At 32.6% G+C, this 20027-nt stretch overlaps 1 protein-coding gene across 2 annotated transcripts; it reads left to right on the forward strand.

Annotated features, from left to right (window-relative positions):
* Nucleotides 1–3559: 3559 nt before the first annotated feature.
* Nucleotides 3560–18742, forward strand: LOC143083645 (secreted frizzled-related protein 5-like). Of its 2 annotated transcripts, none has more exons than XM_076259928.1 (4): nt 3560–3697; nt 9968–10813; nt 15014–15091; nt 17654–18742. In XM_076259928.1, the coding sequence occupies exons 2-4, from the start codon at nt 10285–10287 to the stop codon at nt 18169–18171; spliced, it is 1125 nt and encodes a 374-aa protein (XP_076116043.1). In that variant the 5' UTR covers nt 3560–3697; nt 9968–10284; the 3' UTR covers nt 18172–18742. The 2 variants fall into 2 exon arrangements, with proteins under 2 accessions (XP_076116043.1, XP_076116044.1); XM_076259929.1 differs by having other exon boundaries at nt 9968–10798.
* The last annotated feature ends 1285 nt before the right edge of the window (nt 18743–20027 follow it).

Below are 20027 nucleotides of genomic sequence, written 5' to 3' on the forward strand. Positions count from 1 at the left end.
CCGCTACTCTCATGAAGGTACGGAAAGGTACGGAAACGACCGAGTTGTGACGAATGATGGTCCGTGTGTCATTTACGAGAACATTGAAATTACGCATTGTAATTTGCAATGGCTCATACACACACATCTTCGTCGTATATATTTTTATGAAGTACGAGTTCACACGAAGAAATAGACAACCGTGCTTAAAATAATATTTATTGGACATCTAAGAACTTTTGAAAATAGATTGTTCAAAATACGACCGACCAAGAACTTCTTTGTTTCACTTGTGTCTTTTCTATAACATTGCTGTAAACATTTGAGTTCACACCATTATGTAAGTCAACAAGTTCATACCTGTCTCATACTGTTTATGACGTATTTAAACCAAATTCATTGGATGTGTACTGATTGACACATACGTTCGGGAGAACATACGGTTTTAAATATTACTGCAATTGGCCTTAAACTAGCTTACAGTAACTGCGAGTACTATTAGATCGCTTATTTGTATCTTTTGTGTTTATTTTTTTTTTTATTTTTTGGCTTGGTATTAATCAGTTTAGTTAAGCCATGTCCAAGCGCTATTAACATCTTGTTCTTTATATGGTGGGTTGTTATGACAATATCCCAGGTATGGCGGAAGATTGAAATTTAATCCCGTCAGATTCCGCAATATGGTTGCTGACATCTCATTTATTTTTCGTGTATTAGTTTTTACATAAGGCCAAATAAAAATATATGTGTGGTTCCAGTTACCCTACCTTCCCTACTTTTTCGTCTTAAAAATAGCCTACCCTAAAGATTTTATTGTCATTTTTTATTAAGCACGAATGTTGCTCCCATAGACTCAATGTAAAAAAAAACATAAAATAAAAAAAAATTAAAAAAAATCCCTACCTACCTACCCTAACTTTTTTTCAGATGTAACTGGAACCACACATACTATTTTATTTGGCCTAATCAATCCGTTGGTTTTCCGTCTGAATTATTGTTCTACATGTTATTATGTCGATACCTTTTACATTGAAACGGTACATGAGTTTTACTCATTTGTTAAAGGTCGTACGGCTACGTGATTTGGTTTACTGTTGATTGTTGTCTCATTGGTAATCGTTCCAGCACAGCATCTTCCTATCATTATTATGTTATGTTATTACTGTAATCACTCTAATTACATTGTGCTGTCATAAGCTTGCATTCTTGAAGAGTAATTAGTACAATGTGTTTTATGTAATTTTTCGTATCTAATGGATATTTTACAACATCCCTAGGAGAAAAGTATTGATAATGAAAACCAATTTCAGAAAATTTAAAAAAAGAAGATAGAACTGAGAATGGCAATGGGGAATGTGTCAAAGAGAATACACATACAACCCGGCCGAAGAGCAGACAACAGCCGAAAGTCACCAATGGGTCTTCAATGTTTTTGAATATGAATAAGGCAAACGTAACCTTTCAAACATCACAAACCGAACCAAAAAGTCGTAATATTATATGTTGTCCTGTTACGCCACCCGGATGACAAGGGGTATTTGAAATTCTATTCACACTATGTTTATGAATACCATTTAAAATGGCACCGTGTCATTACGTCATGACTGAATGATTTTCTGTTGTCGACAAAATCTTTTTATTTTATTTAGGTGAACTTTATGTTAATCTGATATCAGACAATGAAGTTTCAACGGTATCTTTATATACATTGTAAATTTAGAAGTCTGATAATTTCTATCCGTAGTACGAACTATCAATTTGGACGTCTCGATATCTGCTGTGTTTTACAAATATTCAAAAATGTTTTATAGATTTTTTTAATGTATGCACTGTTCTAAGCAGGTAATAAATCCCACCATCAACTTTGAATGGTCTCGGTGGTATCTTGATGTAACAAATCTTTTTGACCTCCCAAATATTGAATATCACTCATGTCCAGTGTCATTAAAATGAAGAGACGATACCAATTAAGGAAACAAAGACGGACAATCATAAAACCGTTAGTCGTAAATGGCCAAAAGAACAACGCTATGACCAAAAACGAACAACGCTATAACCAAAAGAACAACCCAAATAATACATAAAACACTAAACAAATCACTAACACACTCTCTTCACTGGACGGGGTGAAGTACGGAAGGATCTATATATCCTAGTCCAAAACCGTTGTGTTATTCCTGCTAAAATACTATCCGGTATGGACTTAGCTCACTGTTGAAGGCCGTACGGTGACCTATAAATGTTAATTTCTGTGTCGTTTGGTCTCTTGTAGAGTTGTCTCATTGGCAATCATACCTCATTTTTTTGTATATTTGATGGTATTGTACAATAGACTTATTTAATAACCGTTTAATGATCGAATAAGAAACGTGGTGTTCGGGGCAAAGGATCGATAAGATTGTTACAGGTAGAAACAACACAGACATACAAAAGTCTAAAAAAAGACGGAATTTTAATTTAATAGATATAGGAAGATGTGGTATGAGTGCCAATGAGACAACTCTCCATCCAATTCAAAATTTATAGAAGTAAACCATTATAAATCAAGGTACGGTCTTCAACACGGAGCTTTCGCTCACACCGAGCAGCAAGCTATAAAGCCCCCCCCCCCCCAAAAAAAAAAAAACAAAAACAAAAACAAAAACAAACAAAAACAAAAACAAATACTAGTGTAAAACCATTCAAACGGTAAAATATATATTAAACACGAGAAACTAAAAACACTTATGAACCACATCAACAAACAACAACTAATGAACTACTTTAACTGACTTAGGACGATTGCAAACAAATGCAGCGGGATTACACGTTTTAATGATACCAAACCTTCTCCCTTATCTGAAATTATAGTGTCACATCACATCATAGATTTAGTACATTTTTCTGTTCATTTTCTCTCTATTCTCAAAAAATCACATTACAAAAACTGTCTCATTGAAAAATTGTCATTAATTATTTTGCTCGTATCCGAAGTTCTCGCGATTAGAAGAATTTTGTAAATATATATATAATACATGAAGATTGTTGTCTCTTATTTGTGTTTGTGACTATGTATACTGTAATGTTTATTATTATATTTGTAAAATAATGATATTGTAATGATATTATATCATTCTCCTTGTGAGCCCATTTTATGGAAATAAAGCTTCTTCTTCTTCTTCTTCTTCTTCTTCTTCTTCTTCTTCTTCTTCTTCTTCTTCTTCTTCTTCTTCTTCTTCTTCTTCTTCTTCTTCTTCTTCTTCTTCTTCTTCTTCTTCTTCTTCTTCTTCTTCTTCTTCTTCTTCTTCTTCTTCTTCTTCTTCTTCTTCTTCTTCTTCTTCTTCTTCTTCTTCTTCTTCTTCTTCTTCTTCTTCTTCTTCTTCTTCTTCTTCTTCTTCTTCTTCTTCTTCTTCTTCTTCTTCTTCTTCTTCTTCTTCTTCTTCTTCTTCTTCTTCTTCTTCTTCTTCTTCTTCTTCTTCTTCTTCTATATATATTCCCACTTCACCTTTCATCAGTAATAACTTATTAGTTATTTCAACCGGTCTTGTCTACATTTTATTTGTAAACAAAAATACACATTTTACGTACATGCGAAGACTATTTTTAAGCTATGGCATTGATTGACAGGCTAAACACCGCCTTATCTTATGATAAGTATTTCTTAATGACACATACAGTTAGTTATACAGATTAAGGTGTCAGTCGAGAATTTAAACACTTTCTATATCAAATTGTTCAGGTAAGTTTTTATATTTTATAAAGTATACTTTTTAAAGAAGGTAGACAATATTTTAATTTTGAATGAAATACATATTTTTCTCTTTAAAAATCGAAATAAAATTTATCATTTTTTTTAACTTTAATTTAAAAAGCTAGAAATGTCATATATGTTTTTTTTAAGTTTTTTATTTCTGGGTTACCCAAAAAACTTTATAGATCTATGATTCAAAACACTTCAGGAATATGTTTCAAATACTGGCCACTGAGCGTTTAGAATAGTTCCATACGATTGAGTTGACAAATGGACTCGATAAAATTATTTTGAACTTTTATAGAGAATGATTTTTAAAGATGATACATCTTACAAAATTTTAAAGTCAAAACATTTTAAAGTTAGAAATGACATATTTATTGTAAACGGTACCCATAATAATGTTTGCTTTATATAAGAATTTGATTTCTTCATTATTATGAATAAAAGCTTTTTAAGTATATAGTTTTTATGCTGTCTACTGAACAACACTCCCAATTTTCTTTTTCGAATACTAGTAAGAAATTTGATAAACAGCAATGCTATGATAACGATAAAAGACAATTAAATACCGTTTAATATGCTATATACAGTGAGGTGCATTTATTAGACTAATTTAATGTACCGTACCGGTATGGTCTTTTTGTGTTCCCTTTCAAAATTTAAATGTAGATGTTTAAGACCTTAAAGACTAGTTCCACCCCTCCATTTGCCATTGTGGCCAGGTGCGAATCCTTGATTTTCCAAAAAAGGTCCCTGTCAAGGCAACGTATATGGAGTGATATTTGTAAAAAGTCTATACATTTATCATATTTGTAGCTATAAGGGCGACGGTCCCCTACGCTACATGACCGCTGTGTTTAGTCAGTTATCTTTTGTCATATTTCTTGTGCTTATGTCATGTGAGGACTTATAGGTGCTAATAGCAGATTGGTCAATACTTTTATAGACAGTTAACGATTTCAAGCTTTCCATAATGAATAGAGTCAATAGACACCTGTACCTCTAAGAGTTTCTATTTTTTTTTTGTGTCGTTGGCTTACTGGCTCGTCGTTATATACTAAATGTCTGTCTTCTTAGATTGTTCTGTCTATAAAAGTCATGCAACAGTGGTAATGTGAGTATGAACTGGGTTTACAGATTAGAGAATGGTGGCTCTTTTCAAGTACATATTTTAAATTGATTGAAAAAAATATATATTATTCAGTGACAAAATGTACTATTAAAGGGAGTAACATTATGTGTTGTTTTCAAAAGCGGATGATCTGTACGATTTCTCATACATATACAAGGCGATGCGGGATATACGTCAACAAAATGCCCCCCCCAAAAAAAACCCACCCCCAACATCTAAACAGACAACTGACGAAAACAATAGGGCCTCCTTACAGAGCCACATGGAAGTAGAAGAACATATTTATATCCATTAAATGGGCTCACAATGAGCATACATATATACATGTGTATGATAAATACATGGTATTTTACAAGTATCACTCCAAACTTTGGCTTGCAAGGATATCCTCTTTTTCAAAATAATGGAACCGCACAATGAAAGTACTTTTGTTTTCGTTTGAAACTAATGATGATGTACTTTATAAGGGTGAATCTGCATGTGTACGGAGTATGGACAGTAATTTATGTCCCTCTAGTCTAATCCAGATGACAAATATGCTTTGTCATGTCGGTGTATTAAATAAAAGTAATGTAAAGTGACAAATACTTGAATTAGATACTTATCTTGACTAATTGGATAAAAAACATAATAATTACATACACATGCACTTGAAATCAATGTGTCATACCTACATGTATTGTACTTCGACCTCGTAAATCTCACCAGACAAAGTTAAATGTGTATTTTCTTTGATAAGATTCACTATATAGCACTCGGTCTTAATTTATTGATTTTTTAACGTTCAGCTACCAATATTACATGTCATAATTTCTACCAGGCAAAGTTAAACATATGTTTGCTTAGGTAAGATACTAGATTCACTATGTAGCACTCGGTCTAAATTTATTGATGTTTTTAAACGTTCAGCTACCAATATTACATATTATAATCTCTAACAGGCAAAGTTAAATATATTTTTTTCTTAGATACGATACTAGATTCGCTATGCAGCACTCGTTTTTTTTAACGTTCAGCTATCGATATTACATATCAAAATCTCTAACAGGCAAAGTTAAACATATATTTTCTAAGATAAACTACTATATTTGCAATGTAGCATTCGGTCTAAATTTATTGATTTTTTTTTAACGTTAAATGTCCAACATTACATATTAATAATTTATTTTGACAACATACGAGACAATGAAACAACATGGATACATGTTTCACCATCTAAACGTTGTAAACGTATATTTAATGTATTTGACTCTATAGGAAATTTTGCAATCTGGAGACAGAAAAGCGTTTGCCTGCGAACAATATTACAGGCATATTCAAAGGAAAAGAATACCAATAGAATACAAAAAGTACGCAGTAATTAATTTTGCAACTGCGAATACACTCTCAGAACTGTACGTTGTAACTTTTATGCTTTTGTTAGGCTTTTTGTGTGCTTTGTGACGATCTGATGAGTTCTTAACAACTAATTTTTAAGGTTGCTCTTATGTTATACTGTTACACTACTGTCCCTAGTAAGAGGAGGTTGTGATGCCAGCTTACATGTTAAACCCTACGACATTCGATATGTTCCTCTCCAAACTCAGGAGGAGCCTGTAATCATTTGTTTTCGTATGTTGTCGTATATCATATTTGTCTTTACCGTATACTTCTTTGTACACAATACAGTTTTCGAAAGTTTTCTTTTTTTTTAAATGTTTTTTTGTTGATGTTTTTTTTTTCTCATTTCGGAGCCTTTTATCCTAATACAATGTAAGATTTTAAGCTGGACGTTCAACAAATATCAGCCAATCATATCTTAAGAAGATTTTGTGACATAATCATTTTTTTTTCACTTACGCATTCAAGGATCAAACATTATATGAATGTCTTGGACCCAATGACCGTTGATTGCAAGTTGTATCTTCCTTTATTCTGTTAGACTATCGCTGCATGTGCATTATGTCTACAATTTGTGGTTATGTAGAAATTTAATTTGATATTGATAATAAAGGAAGAACTGTGTCGCTTCGTGCATTTGAAGTTTAATTAGCGGACACTTTCTGCAAAGTCTGGGTTGCATAAAAGATCCATTGTCACTAAGACTGAATACAACTTTAACTCCAATTGTCAAATTGTGTTAAAACGGAAGTGCATTCTTATTATTTTGTATCCCGTTTTGTGTCTGCCTAAATTAAGTGCGGACAATTTACACGAATTAGATCTTTAAACAAACTTAATTGGCTTATTATTATTTCTAAATTGAGATTTTGGTTAATATAAAAGTAGATTACTTGAATAATTTATGTCAGGATATCCGTAACAAAGGAACGCACAGTTTGCACTCCCAGGCTTACGTGATACGTGTTTCGAACATTCATACCTATGAAGAACTCAAATTGGTGTTGAAACGCCTTCGCCTAGTCCCTGATCATTAAGAGAAAAAAAAAGAAATACAAGTATTTATATATATAGCAATTTTTAGAACTGAGAGAGTCAGACCCATGTCAGACAAGTTTATAATTTCGTTTTTACATAGAATAGTTAATTGTATATTCTTTCTCAAAATGTGTTCTTTTGAATTGCATTGCATTTAATTGTGTTATTTGTTTTATTGCTTTGATCCTTATGGGTGTGATTTAGCAATAAAGATTATAAATAGTATGTCACTTAGTATCAAATTACATCTTGCTATTTTTAAGGTCCTCCTAATAAGTGTTGTTACGTTTTTTCCCCGCCCTTCTGAACCCAGTGATTGTGAAAACACTTCCGTAGCTACAGATGCAATATTGGCTCTGGGATAACCTAGACTAAATTAAATAGACGATCGGGTTTTCGATGTTTTAAAAACTCTTATGGAACTCTCATTGCAAACTAAGGCTATAAGGAATATATTTCTACTAGAAACTAGCCATTTCTTATTTGTTCTAACAAGACAAAAACTGGTGATCCCGTTTGTACAATTTAAAAGGATAACAAAACAAACATCCCAAACATAAATCATGAATTTTCAATGGTGGTTTTATACTGTTTGTAGCGTGTTAATCACGTTGAAGTGTAGATATGCCATTCCGTTTAATAATAATGATGACACTGTGTAAAATGACTATTTACATTATTTACAGATCTGACATCTTGACGTGTGGTACGATATTAGTCGGGTCATGTCAGGTTTGTTCAACGAACGGCCTTTATGTGTAGGTAAACTTTCGACATATTACAAACTTCAGAAACTTGAGGAAAAATGTGTTCCAAAATACCAGAGGCGGATTTAGACTAAGAGTTTTTTCAGGCCCATCCCTGGAAGCTTGACTGGAGCGGACCCCCTTTTAGACAGTCAATGCCCCCCCCCCCCCCATTTTCCCCTTATGAACATTACTGGATCCGCCACTGAATAAATATGTTTTTATTTTAGGCTTTATGTAGGGATTGAAGGTCAAAGATAAGGTTTTCGATCTTTCAAATCAAAAATAGCTCTGAGACCGAAGATTCTACCCGTGCATTTAACACGGAGAAACTGCACAGCATTTACGTACCCTCGGGGAGGGGTCCACTTCCTTTATGATTCTATATACAAGGTGATAGGACGTGGCGCTGGAATAGGTCACCTTTTAAGCTTGAAAATATATGAAAAGGTCGGGAAAACTATCAGAAATATATGATAAGTTCCCATAACTTCTTCGTCTGTCATCTTTGTTGGTGTTTCTCAATCTGGCTTTTGAAACTTTGTTTTCCACTAACGCTTTATATGCATTTAAGCATATTCTTTCCCCAAAATACAAAGAGAGGAATCTATGCAGACTGTTCTACTGGGTGGCTTCTTTGTAAACAATTTCCTGTTGGTAAAAATGCCGCAAAAAATACACATTCTGATCTTGTATTTACAAACTGATCGATAAAGGCTATTGAAACTCCCATGGATGAAAGATCGGAAACATAAACTTTATGGGAAATTTTAAATTATCTATAATTCAGGTAAGTTGTTTTATACCTCACACAAAACCCGTGAAGGTAAGAATTAAAGTATTATCGGTGTATTGGGGTAGCATTAAAATTGAAATGTATTACAACGGAACGGGTAATTAATATATGGTTCAGACATACACCACAGGTATTCAGATGTACCCGACGTACCCTATTAATTCGTATGGGAAAATATGAAATATGCGCATCACCTAACAAGGTTGTTTAGTTTTTTTAAGTTTTATTATCGGTTCAAGGTATTAAAACTTTTTAAATGTTATGCATAAATCAGTTACTTTAGAAAGGTTATTTTTACATTGTACGTTTGTTAACTTATGTTTTGAACGTTCTTTTAAAATTCATTCACACCATATTGAAAGAAAGATATATCAAATTCAATGAGGATGTTGGAATGCACAACCGCGTGCAAATGACTACTTATCTTCAACGGGTAATCATTATAACGTATTATACAAACATTGTTCATGTCATAAAACAGTTAATGTATTAGTTCTTTCAATTTAATTTAAGAGATACAATTGGAGACATTAAATTAAACAAGAAATTTTAAATTTAATTGTATTTTTTAGGTTGAAAATAGTTTTAGTTTTAAAAAGAGGCAATGTCTATATTTCGAAATACTTTTTGCTATTCGTCTGTAGAAAGTATATCAATTATAAATTTTTCAGCAGAGCGGACGATGAAAATTCCATAAATATTTTTGTAATTTTGTTGCTATTGATATGTTACAGTAGCAAATAATTTTTTTTTTTTATCTAAAAATGAATTTTGTATTGCCCTTATCTCCCCCTCCCCTGTATATGACTTTATATATTTACTGACCATAGCTTTTAGTTAATTACAATATTGGGTCTTTTCACAGGTGCAATATTTGATTGAATATTGCTAAATCAATGCGCGATGAGTAATTATAACTCCGACAACTTGGCATGTAAATATTATTACTCTTATTTCATTCTTTTATTTGATGTTTTTACTTTCTTTTCATGTTTGATATCGATCAAAATTCTTGTTTTAGTTTTGAGGACACTAAACTTTAAAGAATTTCAAAAATAACATTGCAATTGTTTTTACAATATAAAAAAAGTTTTAAACAAAATGTATAACGTTTGTCGATTTTTGTTTGATTCTCATGTTATGTTTCAACTTTCTTTTGACAGGTGGAAAATATCTTAGAGATAATTATACAGTACTGAAACGAGATTATGTAACGCACATAGCAGAAAACGAAATAAGTGTTTACATGCACCTGATACTTCAAACGTGTGTCAGTGTGTATACACGACTTCAAGCTGGGAATTTAAACGAAAGCCGCACATAACATTGTATGGCAAAGGATTTAAAAGCATGAAGTCCCTAAGTCATTTATTTCATACAAAACCATCGATTTGGAATAACTATGAATATATTTAAAATTTAAGTGAAAAATTTCTTCATTCATTATTCGAAATTACACCTTGGATTTATAATAGTAAAAATGAGATTTCTTCCCGTGTTGTGTGCGTTTGTGTCTGTGCAGGCGAGTTTTTATGACTATAAATACGGCGACGGCTACGTCAGTGACGGCGAAAAACCGACGGCATGGCAAGGGACGTTACTGAGTGGACGAATGAGTCAGCCGAAATGTATAGATATTCCGAAGAATTTAACATTATGTCAAAATATTGGATACGACCAAATGAGGCTCCCGAATCTACTAGACCATGATTCCATTAATGAGGTTATTCAACAATCTAGGTCATGGATATCGCTATTAGGAGTACATTGTCATCCCGACACCAAATTATTTTTATGTTCCCTGTTTTCTCCAGTATGCTTGGAGAGAGATAGGGAAATTTATCCCTGTCGGTCATTATGTGAAAGTGTCCGCGATGGTTGTGAGACTATAATGAAAGCTTATTCATATAAATGGCCGGATATGGTACGGTGTGACAAATTTCCGGACGATACGGAAATGTGTATTCCCGGCCAATCAACGGTGATGCCCACAAGTAGGTATAACAAACGTACGTACTTTTCTTGCTTTATTTGTATGTTATGTCTTTTTTGCTTATATTCTCTCATCCCAAATCCGAATAACTTTTTTTTTCGTAACATAGCCAATAAAAATAGAATTCCTCCCCCTTTTTTTACTTTTAGGGCCATGAAAAAACTGAATGTTTAATATCTTAAATCAAAAGGATAATCCACTGGAAAAATAATAATTTTTAAATAATTTAAGATATATGGTCTTAATTACTACGAATTTTTAAATTCACGCTGTTATATCTTACTTAGCAAAGGTTATATTAAACAACAATCTTATATAATTTTAACATTGTGTAACATTAGTTCATATGTTTAGAAAATCAAATAAAAGTAAAAATCGTAATTTTAAAAAATGTTTATGTCAATTTTCGACGGCCCGTCGTCCTGTATATACATGAAATACTTTCCACTGGACGAAAGTTGACTGTGTATCTCGAGCTCTATGAACACGCTATCATGTATGTTAAAACATTCCTATCTGAAAAGAAGATTTCTGAAGTGTCTGAAATAATGTTATAAACAAAATAATTTATCACGATAGATTTGAGTACAGGTATTTAATCCGTGTAAGTTTAAAGGGTTACAAATGCACATGTTCAAAGTAAGAATTTTGCTTTCAAAATAATATGAAAAAAGAAAAAAGGAAATAGAATTCATTTACAAAGTTAATATTTGCATACCTCGTTTGGACAAGTTTTTATCGGAAATGTTCCTTTCGAAAAGAAGAGAAAAGGAAATCACTTGTATGATTGAGACCCGGATGGGGGTTTACAGAAAAGAGAATAACAGACAAGTACTGCAGAACAAAAAATGACAAAAAAATAAGAATAAAGAAAAATGGGGTTCTTAGATATAAAGAAGATTAAAATGTGATTAAAATTTTTGAAGAATTCATAGTTAAAGGATCCCCTTCCAGCCCCTCAAGATCCATGTGTGAATTCCTCAACACAAAAATCGAAACGAGAGTCTTTGCGTCCAATTTTTACTCCAAATTGCCCTTTTTCAACTGCTTGAGAAACTGTGTATATCATAACCGAAGGTCTTAAAACCGAATGTTATCCTTTTAAACTTTATACATCTTTATCATTTCAATGATTTCGTTGACGTTGAATGCTGTTTTGTTCAGTACAAAGTTTTGTAACTGACCAGTATTCGAAAGTAAGTAACCTTTTGCGTTTCTTGCTGTTATATAGTATAAATGTTTGGCTGTTAAGCTTGCTCTTTGCCTTTTGCAGACAAACACTAATTATGCTTTGCGGTTTCACGCAGCTCAAAAGCCGCTATTAATGAGCAAAAAAAGACATGCTTTGCGTAGTGATCTTTTCAAAGAAGAACAAATGTTGTCAGGAACACTTTTCTGCTTTATCTGTGTCTTGCATGAACAGAGATTCACACATATGACATTACTGATATATTAAGTCTTTATATTTGTTAGTATATATAAGTGAACAATCCAGTGAACAAAACACATATATTATGTATTTACATTTACATTTGATTTTGACCTAGTGGACTATGTAGATATGTTTACCTACAATGAAAATTACCCCGTCAAACTGAGATTAAGATCGGAACCCGCGAGGTGTATTCGACTATGCTCTTTTCCAATCTGGACACCCTGGTTCTCTCTATCTATATAAAAACTATTCGCCATGATATAGCAAAGGTTTTTGAAAGTGGCGTTAAACACCACAAACAAACAAGTCTTTTTTTCCGATGGCAATCCAAATTCATCCTCGTTCTGGGTCGGTCAACCTGGCTGAACTTGCATATGAGACTATTGTTAATTTGCTCTCATCCTGAATACCTATATATTTGCCACTGGACGTAAAGTAAACTGTAATCAATCAATGAAACAACAATTTACAAGTATAAAAGTTCAAAAAGATTACATGTACAAGAATTTGCATAATACAACCAGATAACTACTGGATTCGTGTTGGTAGACTTCAGCTTATTGCGAGGACCTAAGTTTAAATCCGAAGGCAGGGATGAAAAATACTGCTTTCTCGATCCGGGATTAGGACACTTGTGGAAGGACTCATCTTGTATGTACGGATGTATAAATACACAAGAAACGTCATATTAAAACGGGTGTTGAATACCAGGACTGGTTTCCGGAAAATCCCGTTTTTGTATGAGCCCGAAAGTAGTGCTACGAAGGCCAGTTAATATATTTTTCTTTAAGCATGTTAATAATCTTTATCAATTTTATGGCAACCAGATCATCAGAGCTGTCCTCTACGAACCTACCTCTAATTATAGGTAATAAACATGTGAAATATTTGCCACTGGATATCATTCTGATTTTCAGTCATTACCGAATGGTGAGAAAACACGGTTTTGCACTCTGTGGGGACCTTTTGAAATACTTTTAACATTAAAAAATAGAAAGCCATCAATTTTAGTTAACGAAGAAAATGAAATGAACTAGGACGACCCCACTCAGTTTATTTTCTTGAATTGTTATCATTTCTCATTCAAATCACGTCATCAGTTTCGTATTTTGTTCTGTGGCGAGATTTTAAACGAAGATAATATTCAAATGTGCAACCGAGAATTTGATAAATAAAAATGATTGCATACACAGATGTTTTATAGATAATGTTAACAAAATGGTTTATAAGTGTAGCGAGAAATTTGAGTATATTTTTGAATAATTATATTCGTGATTTATTTAAAACTATTTATTTTGTAGCCAATTATTGCATTCCAAAAGTGTTTTTTAACAATTGTCAGTGAAAGCCATTAATTTTGTATACTTACTGACATTAAATGTAAATAAGTAATGCTCAATTATTTTAAAAAGGTGAAACTTGAACAAAATAGATTATGCAATATATCCATTACTTGGAATGTAGACATGAAACTGATTCTTGTAAGATGGGCTTTAACTGCTATATATACAAGATTGCAAAACTTTAAATTTTTCGTAAAAATAAGGATTTCCTTATCCCAGGAACAGATTACCTTAGCCGTATTTGTCACATTTTTTGGAATTTTGGGTCCTCAATGCTCCTCAACTTAGTTCTTGTTTGGCTTAATAACTATTTAGATCTGAGCGTCACGGATGAGTCTTATGAAGACGAAACGCGCGTCTGGCGTATCAAATTATAATCCTGGTACCTTCGATAACTATTTGGGTGTGAATCAATTAATATTTAAAGATGCGACAATATTACAATCTAGCCTCAATCGACCCCTCAAGAAAAATGAAAATAAATAACCAGCATTTTTTTTGAAAATTGTTTCAGCATTTTTGAATTTTAACTCGTATGCTCTAACCGAGCACTTTTGTGCATATATCTAGGCAATTTTTTAGTGACAATTTTGTTTCCCCTTCAAAATCAGAACATTCGACAGTTAAGAGAAAAACAAATCCCGCCTCACAAATAATCAGAGTATTTTTTGTAGAGAAATAATGGACATGATTAGGAAATTCTTTCTTTCATTAATTGTTACGCTATTTTTACTTTCGTCCGGTTTAATATAAAGCTAGAAGGGAAGAGGCGGATCTAGGGATTGGGGTGAGGTGGTGGCCAGAGGTTAAAAGCACTATTTTTGACGGTCAATGCATTTGAATTTGGACATATAGTTGGACCCCCCTTTTATCCTAGGTTGGGAACCCCTTTTAAAAATGACTGGATCCGCCCTCGCCTAAATTATCAAAATTCATTGAAAACGAAAAAAAAGATGTTCAGAGCTATAGGAAGTATAAATGTAGTATACACTAAAGGGGGCACCGTCTAAAACATAATTTAACACATCGATGGAGATATTGAAATATCGATCATATATTCTTTAAGTTTACAATTAAAGAATTAAATTTGAATTGATGTTACATGTATAATATAAATGTAAGCTTGTGTTACTACTGCTGGAAACACGTTAAATAAAATCCTACTTCGCAATTTAAGTCTGTTTATAATTTTGTTTTGTTTTATCATATTTACGCCCTGTTTATGAGGTTAACTGGATAATACTATAGATAAAAGAAACTTTTCAAGGCAATGAATGACTGTAATTGTCTTTTAAATATAAAATTGCAAAAAAGATGAATATTCAGCTAAATCTATCATATTTCAAGATAAATATATATCTTTTTTCTATAATTAATTTAAATTGTATTTCCTTACAATTGGAAATTACGTAATTTGTATTTTTTATATATTTTGCAGCACAAAACATGTGTTCGGCCTGTAACCAAATTAATACATTCGAGAGCCTCATTCACAACTATTGTCGTTCTACTGTTGGTAAGTTTTGCATGCTACAAGATACCAGATAGCAATTCCAGCATATAATCACTGTACAGATTGAAATAGCCCAGGACTACGAAGCGCTTCTAGATTTGTGTTCACCAGAAACTCGGACAAGTTTGAAATTTCAAAGATGTTGTATACAATACACATATACATGTATGGGATGCATTCATAGAGAAATGATAATTGCATTACAACTACATGTATACTGATCAAACAAATAAACACACCACCTGTGAATCGTTACTCCTTTTCTATGCATAAGTATAAGTACATGTCTTTGGAATTAAATTTTTAAATTAAGGCCTAAATCATTTGCTGGGATTTTAAAATAAAAATGAAGAGAACAAACAAATCCTTTTATCCTGCAATTAACAGGAATGCAAATCGTGAATTTTTAGCTTTATTTGTACAATCTCCTGTTATCCCACTTCCGTGATGAGCAAGGCGTTGTATGCATATTTCTGTTTCCTAACCAGTTAATTTTGGGAATCTCTTCACGATCTGCGTTTCAGCTATGTCAATAATTATTTAATTATAATAAAAAAAAATTGAGGGGGGGGGATTGGGTTCATACAAATAAATTATATATTTTCCGACATCATACATATATTGTATATTTATAGCACACGTTATGCTTATTTAAAACAGCTGAACGAAGTGAAAATATAAGAAAATGAGATATGATTGCTAATGAGACAACTCAGACCAAAATGACGTAGAAGTCACCGTACAGCCTTCAGCAATGAGATAAACCCTTACTGTAACTTCGTTCTTCTTTTTATTTTTGTCTTAGAAACGATTATATGTTTTTTTGCGATAATGTATCTTGGTAGTGTATATACTTTTAAACTTGCTGCACTGTCTCCAAATTTTTTAATATTTTTCAATTGTTGAGAAGTCTTTGTCTCTTCGGTTAATTCTGAAAATAAATATATCAAGTCGTTGTTATATTCCGTTCACTACGATGTCTACAGGAGCGGTCGATGACATCCAATCGGAACCGGGGTTGAATTAATCGGGTTATTTATCTTGCACAAAAATAAATAAAGTTGGTTGTGTGTTCTTTTGGGTATTGAGTACACCATGATAATAAAAACATAAACCCGAAAGTAACAGAAAAACCACCACCAGCAGATGAAGTTGTTATATATTTGCCAATGTATAAAACAGGCACACCAAAAATAACTCATTAATTTACAAAACAATAAGTATAACGAGTTGTTTATAATTTTGCATGTAATAATTCCTCATTTTCCAATTTCCAAGGTATAAATTGCTTCCAATACTCATCAACAAGTTGTCTATAGGCTATTTAGCTCATCTGGACTTAAACATGTTAGTTTTCTTGATTTAATTGTTTTACATTTGTCATTTAGGGAGCTTTTGTTGCTGCCTTTGTGGTATGGGCTTTGTCCACTGTTGAAGGCCGTATGATGACTTGTAGTTGTTTAATTATCTGTCATTTTGGTTAATTATGGAGAGTTGTCTCATTGGCAATCATATCACATCTTTCTTTTTGATATTGACATATAAGAATTTTTTAGGTTGTCCCATTTAAACATTTCTTCCGCCATAATATTAATAGTCATTTTAAAAGGCACAAGGCACTTGACAGCAATTGTCCTTATGCAGTCTAAGATCTAAGCCCAAGAATTTGCATCAAAATGATGTTGAATAAAAATTGAACTTATATTTTCAAATTAAACTGTCACATCAATCATATTATGTTAGTTCACAGATACCACATGTTTTCTCTCTCAATTTAAAGGTGACAATTTTTGCAAGATGGGATAATAATACACAATACCAATCAAGAAAAGGTTTTTTTTCTTCATTATATGTGATTTTGATTTTTTAACAAAATTTAATTTTTTCAATAAATTGCAAAAATAGAATATTTTAAAAACCATATATTAAAATAATTAGTTTTCAAATAGATCTTGAAAGTCAGGATAAACAACATCAAAGAATATTTCCAAAATATTAAAAAAAAAAAAAAAAAAAGGGGGGGGGGTCAACCCCACAGGTCCCTGTGCAAAGTTTAACACTTTTTTGTTTAAAACATCTGTTTGTTAAGTAATATTATCGGTCGCCTTATCAGTATGAAATGACAGATTTATAGCCCTTCTTTACCCTTTTATAATTGAGAGAAGATATAAAATTTTCACTTTCTTGTGCATGGATGTATGACTGTATGTTAAAAACATTAGAAATGTTGGGTAAAAGTCAGTAAGTCAACAAACCAATGTCACAACACAACCAAAAGACAACTGAAAATCAAACCAACGTCACCAACAACAGACACATACAATATATGCTAATCTTTAAAAGAGGGTGTGGATGGGTGGTCCTGCATTGCTGTATTTTTTGGCCATTTTTCTCTATAGTTTATATGTTTGGGCCATTATTTCTTTTCTGTTAACCTCCATCCACACCAACAAAAAGGTTCCTTGAGTCTAGAAGAGTTATAAACTATAAGTTTATTTTTACCTTGAAGTTCTATTAAGATATTGTTTTCGTGAATCATCTCTCTATTTCTATTTATCTTTTCAGTAATTAAAGTAAAACTGAAGAAAGCAAGTATGAGAAAGGGTAATCTTGTAGTGTACATTAAAAAGAAGAAGAAAATGATAAAAGGAAGTTTATCAAAAAAAGAAAAGCGGAAGTTAACCCCCATCATAGAAGATGGCGCATCGTGCGATTGTGAATATTTAAGTGCAAATAGTACTTCCAAAAAGAGTTTTATTATAATGGGAAATATGACCGATGAAGGAGAACTTTCACTTGTATTCATGTCAACTTGGGAAAGAAACAAGGGTTTCCGAAGAGCTATTCGAATGATGAAAAGGGGCGTATCATGTGACAGTGACATCATAGCAATATCAGATGGCTCGAAAACAGACAATTCGTCTGGTGGTGGTAAGACAAAAGGAAAAGATAAAAAAAAGAAAGGAAAAGGAAAAGGACGGAAACGTAAAAATAAAGGACGAAAAAATAAGAAAAACAAAAAGAAAGGAAAGAAGAATAAAAACAAAAAAAGTAAAAAAGACAATAATGTTGCTAATCCTTGATCTCAGTGTGTGCTTAGAAATGATGACTGTCTTTCAATTGAATTTGCATCCTCCAGAGTCAGGAGTTCAAGTCTACGATTGCATCCTCGCAACCTCTCGTTGTAACATCGGCAGATTCCGCAGGGCAGCGGAATCACCCGATATTTGCCGATTGCCCCACAACGGGAAAAATTTACGTCCTGAAAATTATCAGTTGTTTGCATAAATACTTGTATAGCGATTATCTGAAATCAAAAGAACAGCTTGACGAGGGGTCGATCTTGGCCTCTGAACCCCTAATTTTGGAGGATGGATTGGTCGTTAATCTGTGATAGGTTCGAAGAGATGTACATGCATTCACTTAACATGTTTATCTTTGCAATGTCATGAATGGGAAGCATCCGTTTTGACACATCTAACGGATATTTTTGTTCTGTGTGTTGTTTAAACGTTAAACACATGTTTTATTTGTTAATCTGAAACTTTATTTTCCATGACTTGTTGTTTATATATATTTTGGTATTAATTGTCGTATATAAATATGAAATCAATGTAAATAATCTCTAATCAACTTCGGCGTATTGATATATAATGTGTTTAATATGTTTCAATCATATGTGCTTATTTTGTGTTTAGCCACATGTTTAAGGTTTGACGCACTGTTTAATGATATACCTGTAATTTGAATTGTGAAAAATAGGGCGAATGAACTCGATTATCTAGGTTTTTACAATGTTAGTTCACAAAAAAGAAAACTTTTCATCGGATAGAAGACATTTACCATTTAACATAGAGAGAGGATATGTGGTTATTTGGGCAATTCAGTCAGTTTCCAGAAAAGTTCCTTTAATAAGAGAAAATTTAAAAGACACAACAAACTGTATTTTTGGGAGCTGTTATAGTCTTTATTTAAGAAAAAAAATATAATAGATAGCGGTTTTCACACGATGAAATACATGCGGACTAATTCACTAGGTTGGAATTTTGAGACTAAAATTACACTTTATTGAAATTTTATTATTGAATTTTTAAAAAGAAATTTAAAACTTATAATCTCACCACAAACTTAAGTTATTGTGTATGAAATACATTATTGTCCTATTAACCATAATGCATCATTTGTCGCGATTTTATGCGCTTCGTTACCACCAGGAATTTTTAATATGTGGCATTTTTCATATATTATTCTTTTAAGACAGAGATTTGATTCATAAAATGTGAAGTCTAGACCTTTCTTCCGATTAAATTTCTACGTTTCTTATTATCTGAAAACGCTGGTGATATTTCAATTAGTGAGAGCATTTTGGGTTATAATGAGCCAAACGTAACTAACAAATTGGCAATCAGTGTAATCTGGTACCTTGTACTGGTTGCAACATTTGTGATGGTAATTTGATTTCACGCCCGGTAATCAAAGAAATAAATGAATTTTCCATTTGCTTGATGTAGGTAACTTAGGAATTAATGCACCGAAAGGAACTGTATATAATTGGTTCTTTGTCGATTTAACATGTCAGTTAGGTATTCCATAGATCAAACACGATTATTATAAATTTATAAGAAACTAATTAGCCTTTTTATCAATAAAGTTTTGGATACGAATGATGTTATTTACTTTAATGAGAGACAATTTAGTTCTCAACTTTGCAACTGCGGAACAGAACACACAACATGTCCAGTGGCGGATCCAGAAATTTTCATAAGTGGGGGCCCACTGACTGACCTAAGAGGGGGCCCGCTCCAGTCACGCTTCAATGATTCCCTATATAAGCAACCAATTTTTTTCCCAAAAAGGGGGGGGCCCGGGCCCCCTGGGCCCCCCCTCTAAATCCGCCTCTGATGTCTCCTAATCCTAATTCTGTACCCCGAGGAGTACC

This window comes from Mytilus galloprovincialis, chromosome 7, assembly GCF_965363235.1.
Source record: "Mytilus galloprovincialis chromosome 7, xbMytGall1.hap1.1, whole genome shotgun sequence".
Lineage (NCBI taxonomy): Eukaryota > Metazoa > Mollusca > Bivalvia > Mytilida > Mytilidae > Mytilus > Mytilus galloprovincialis.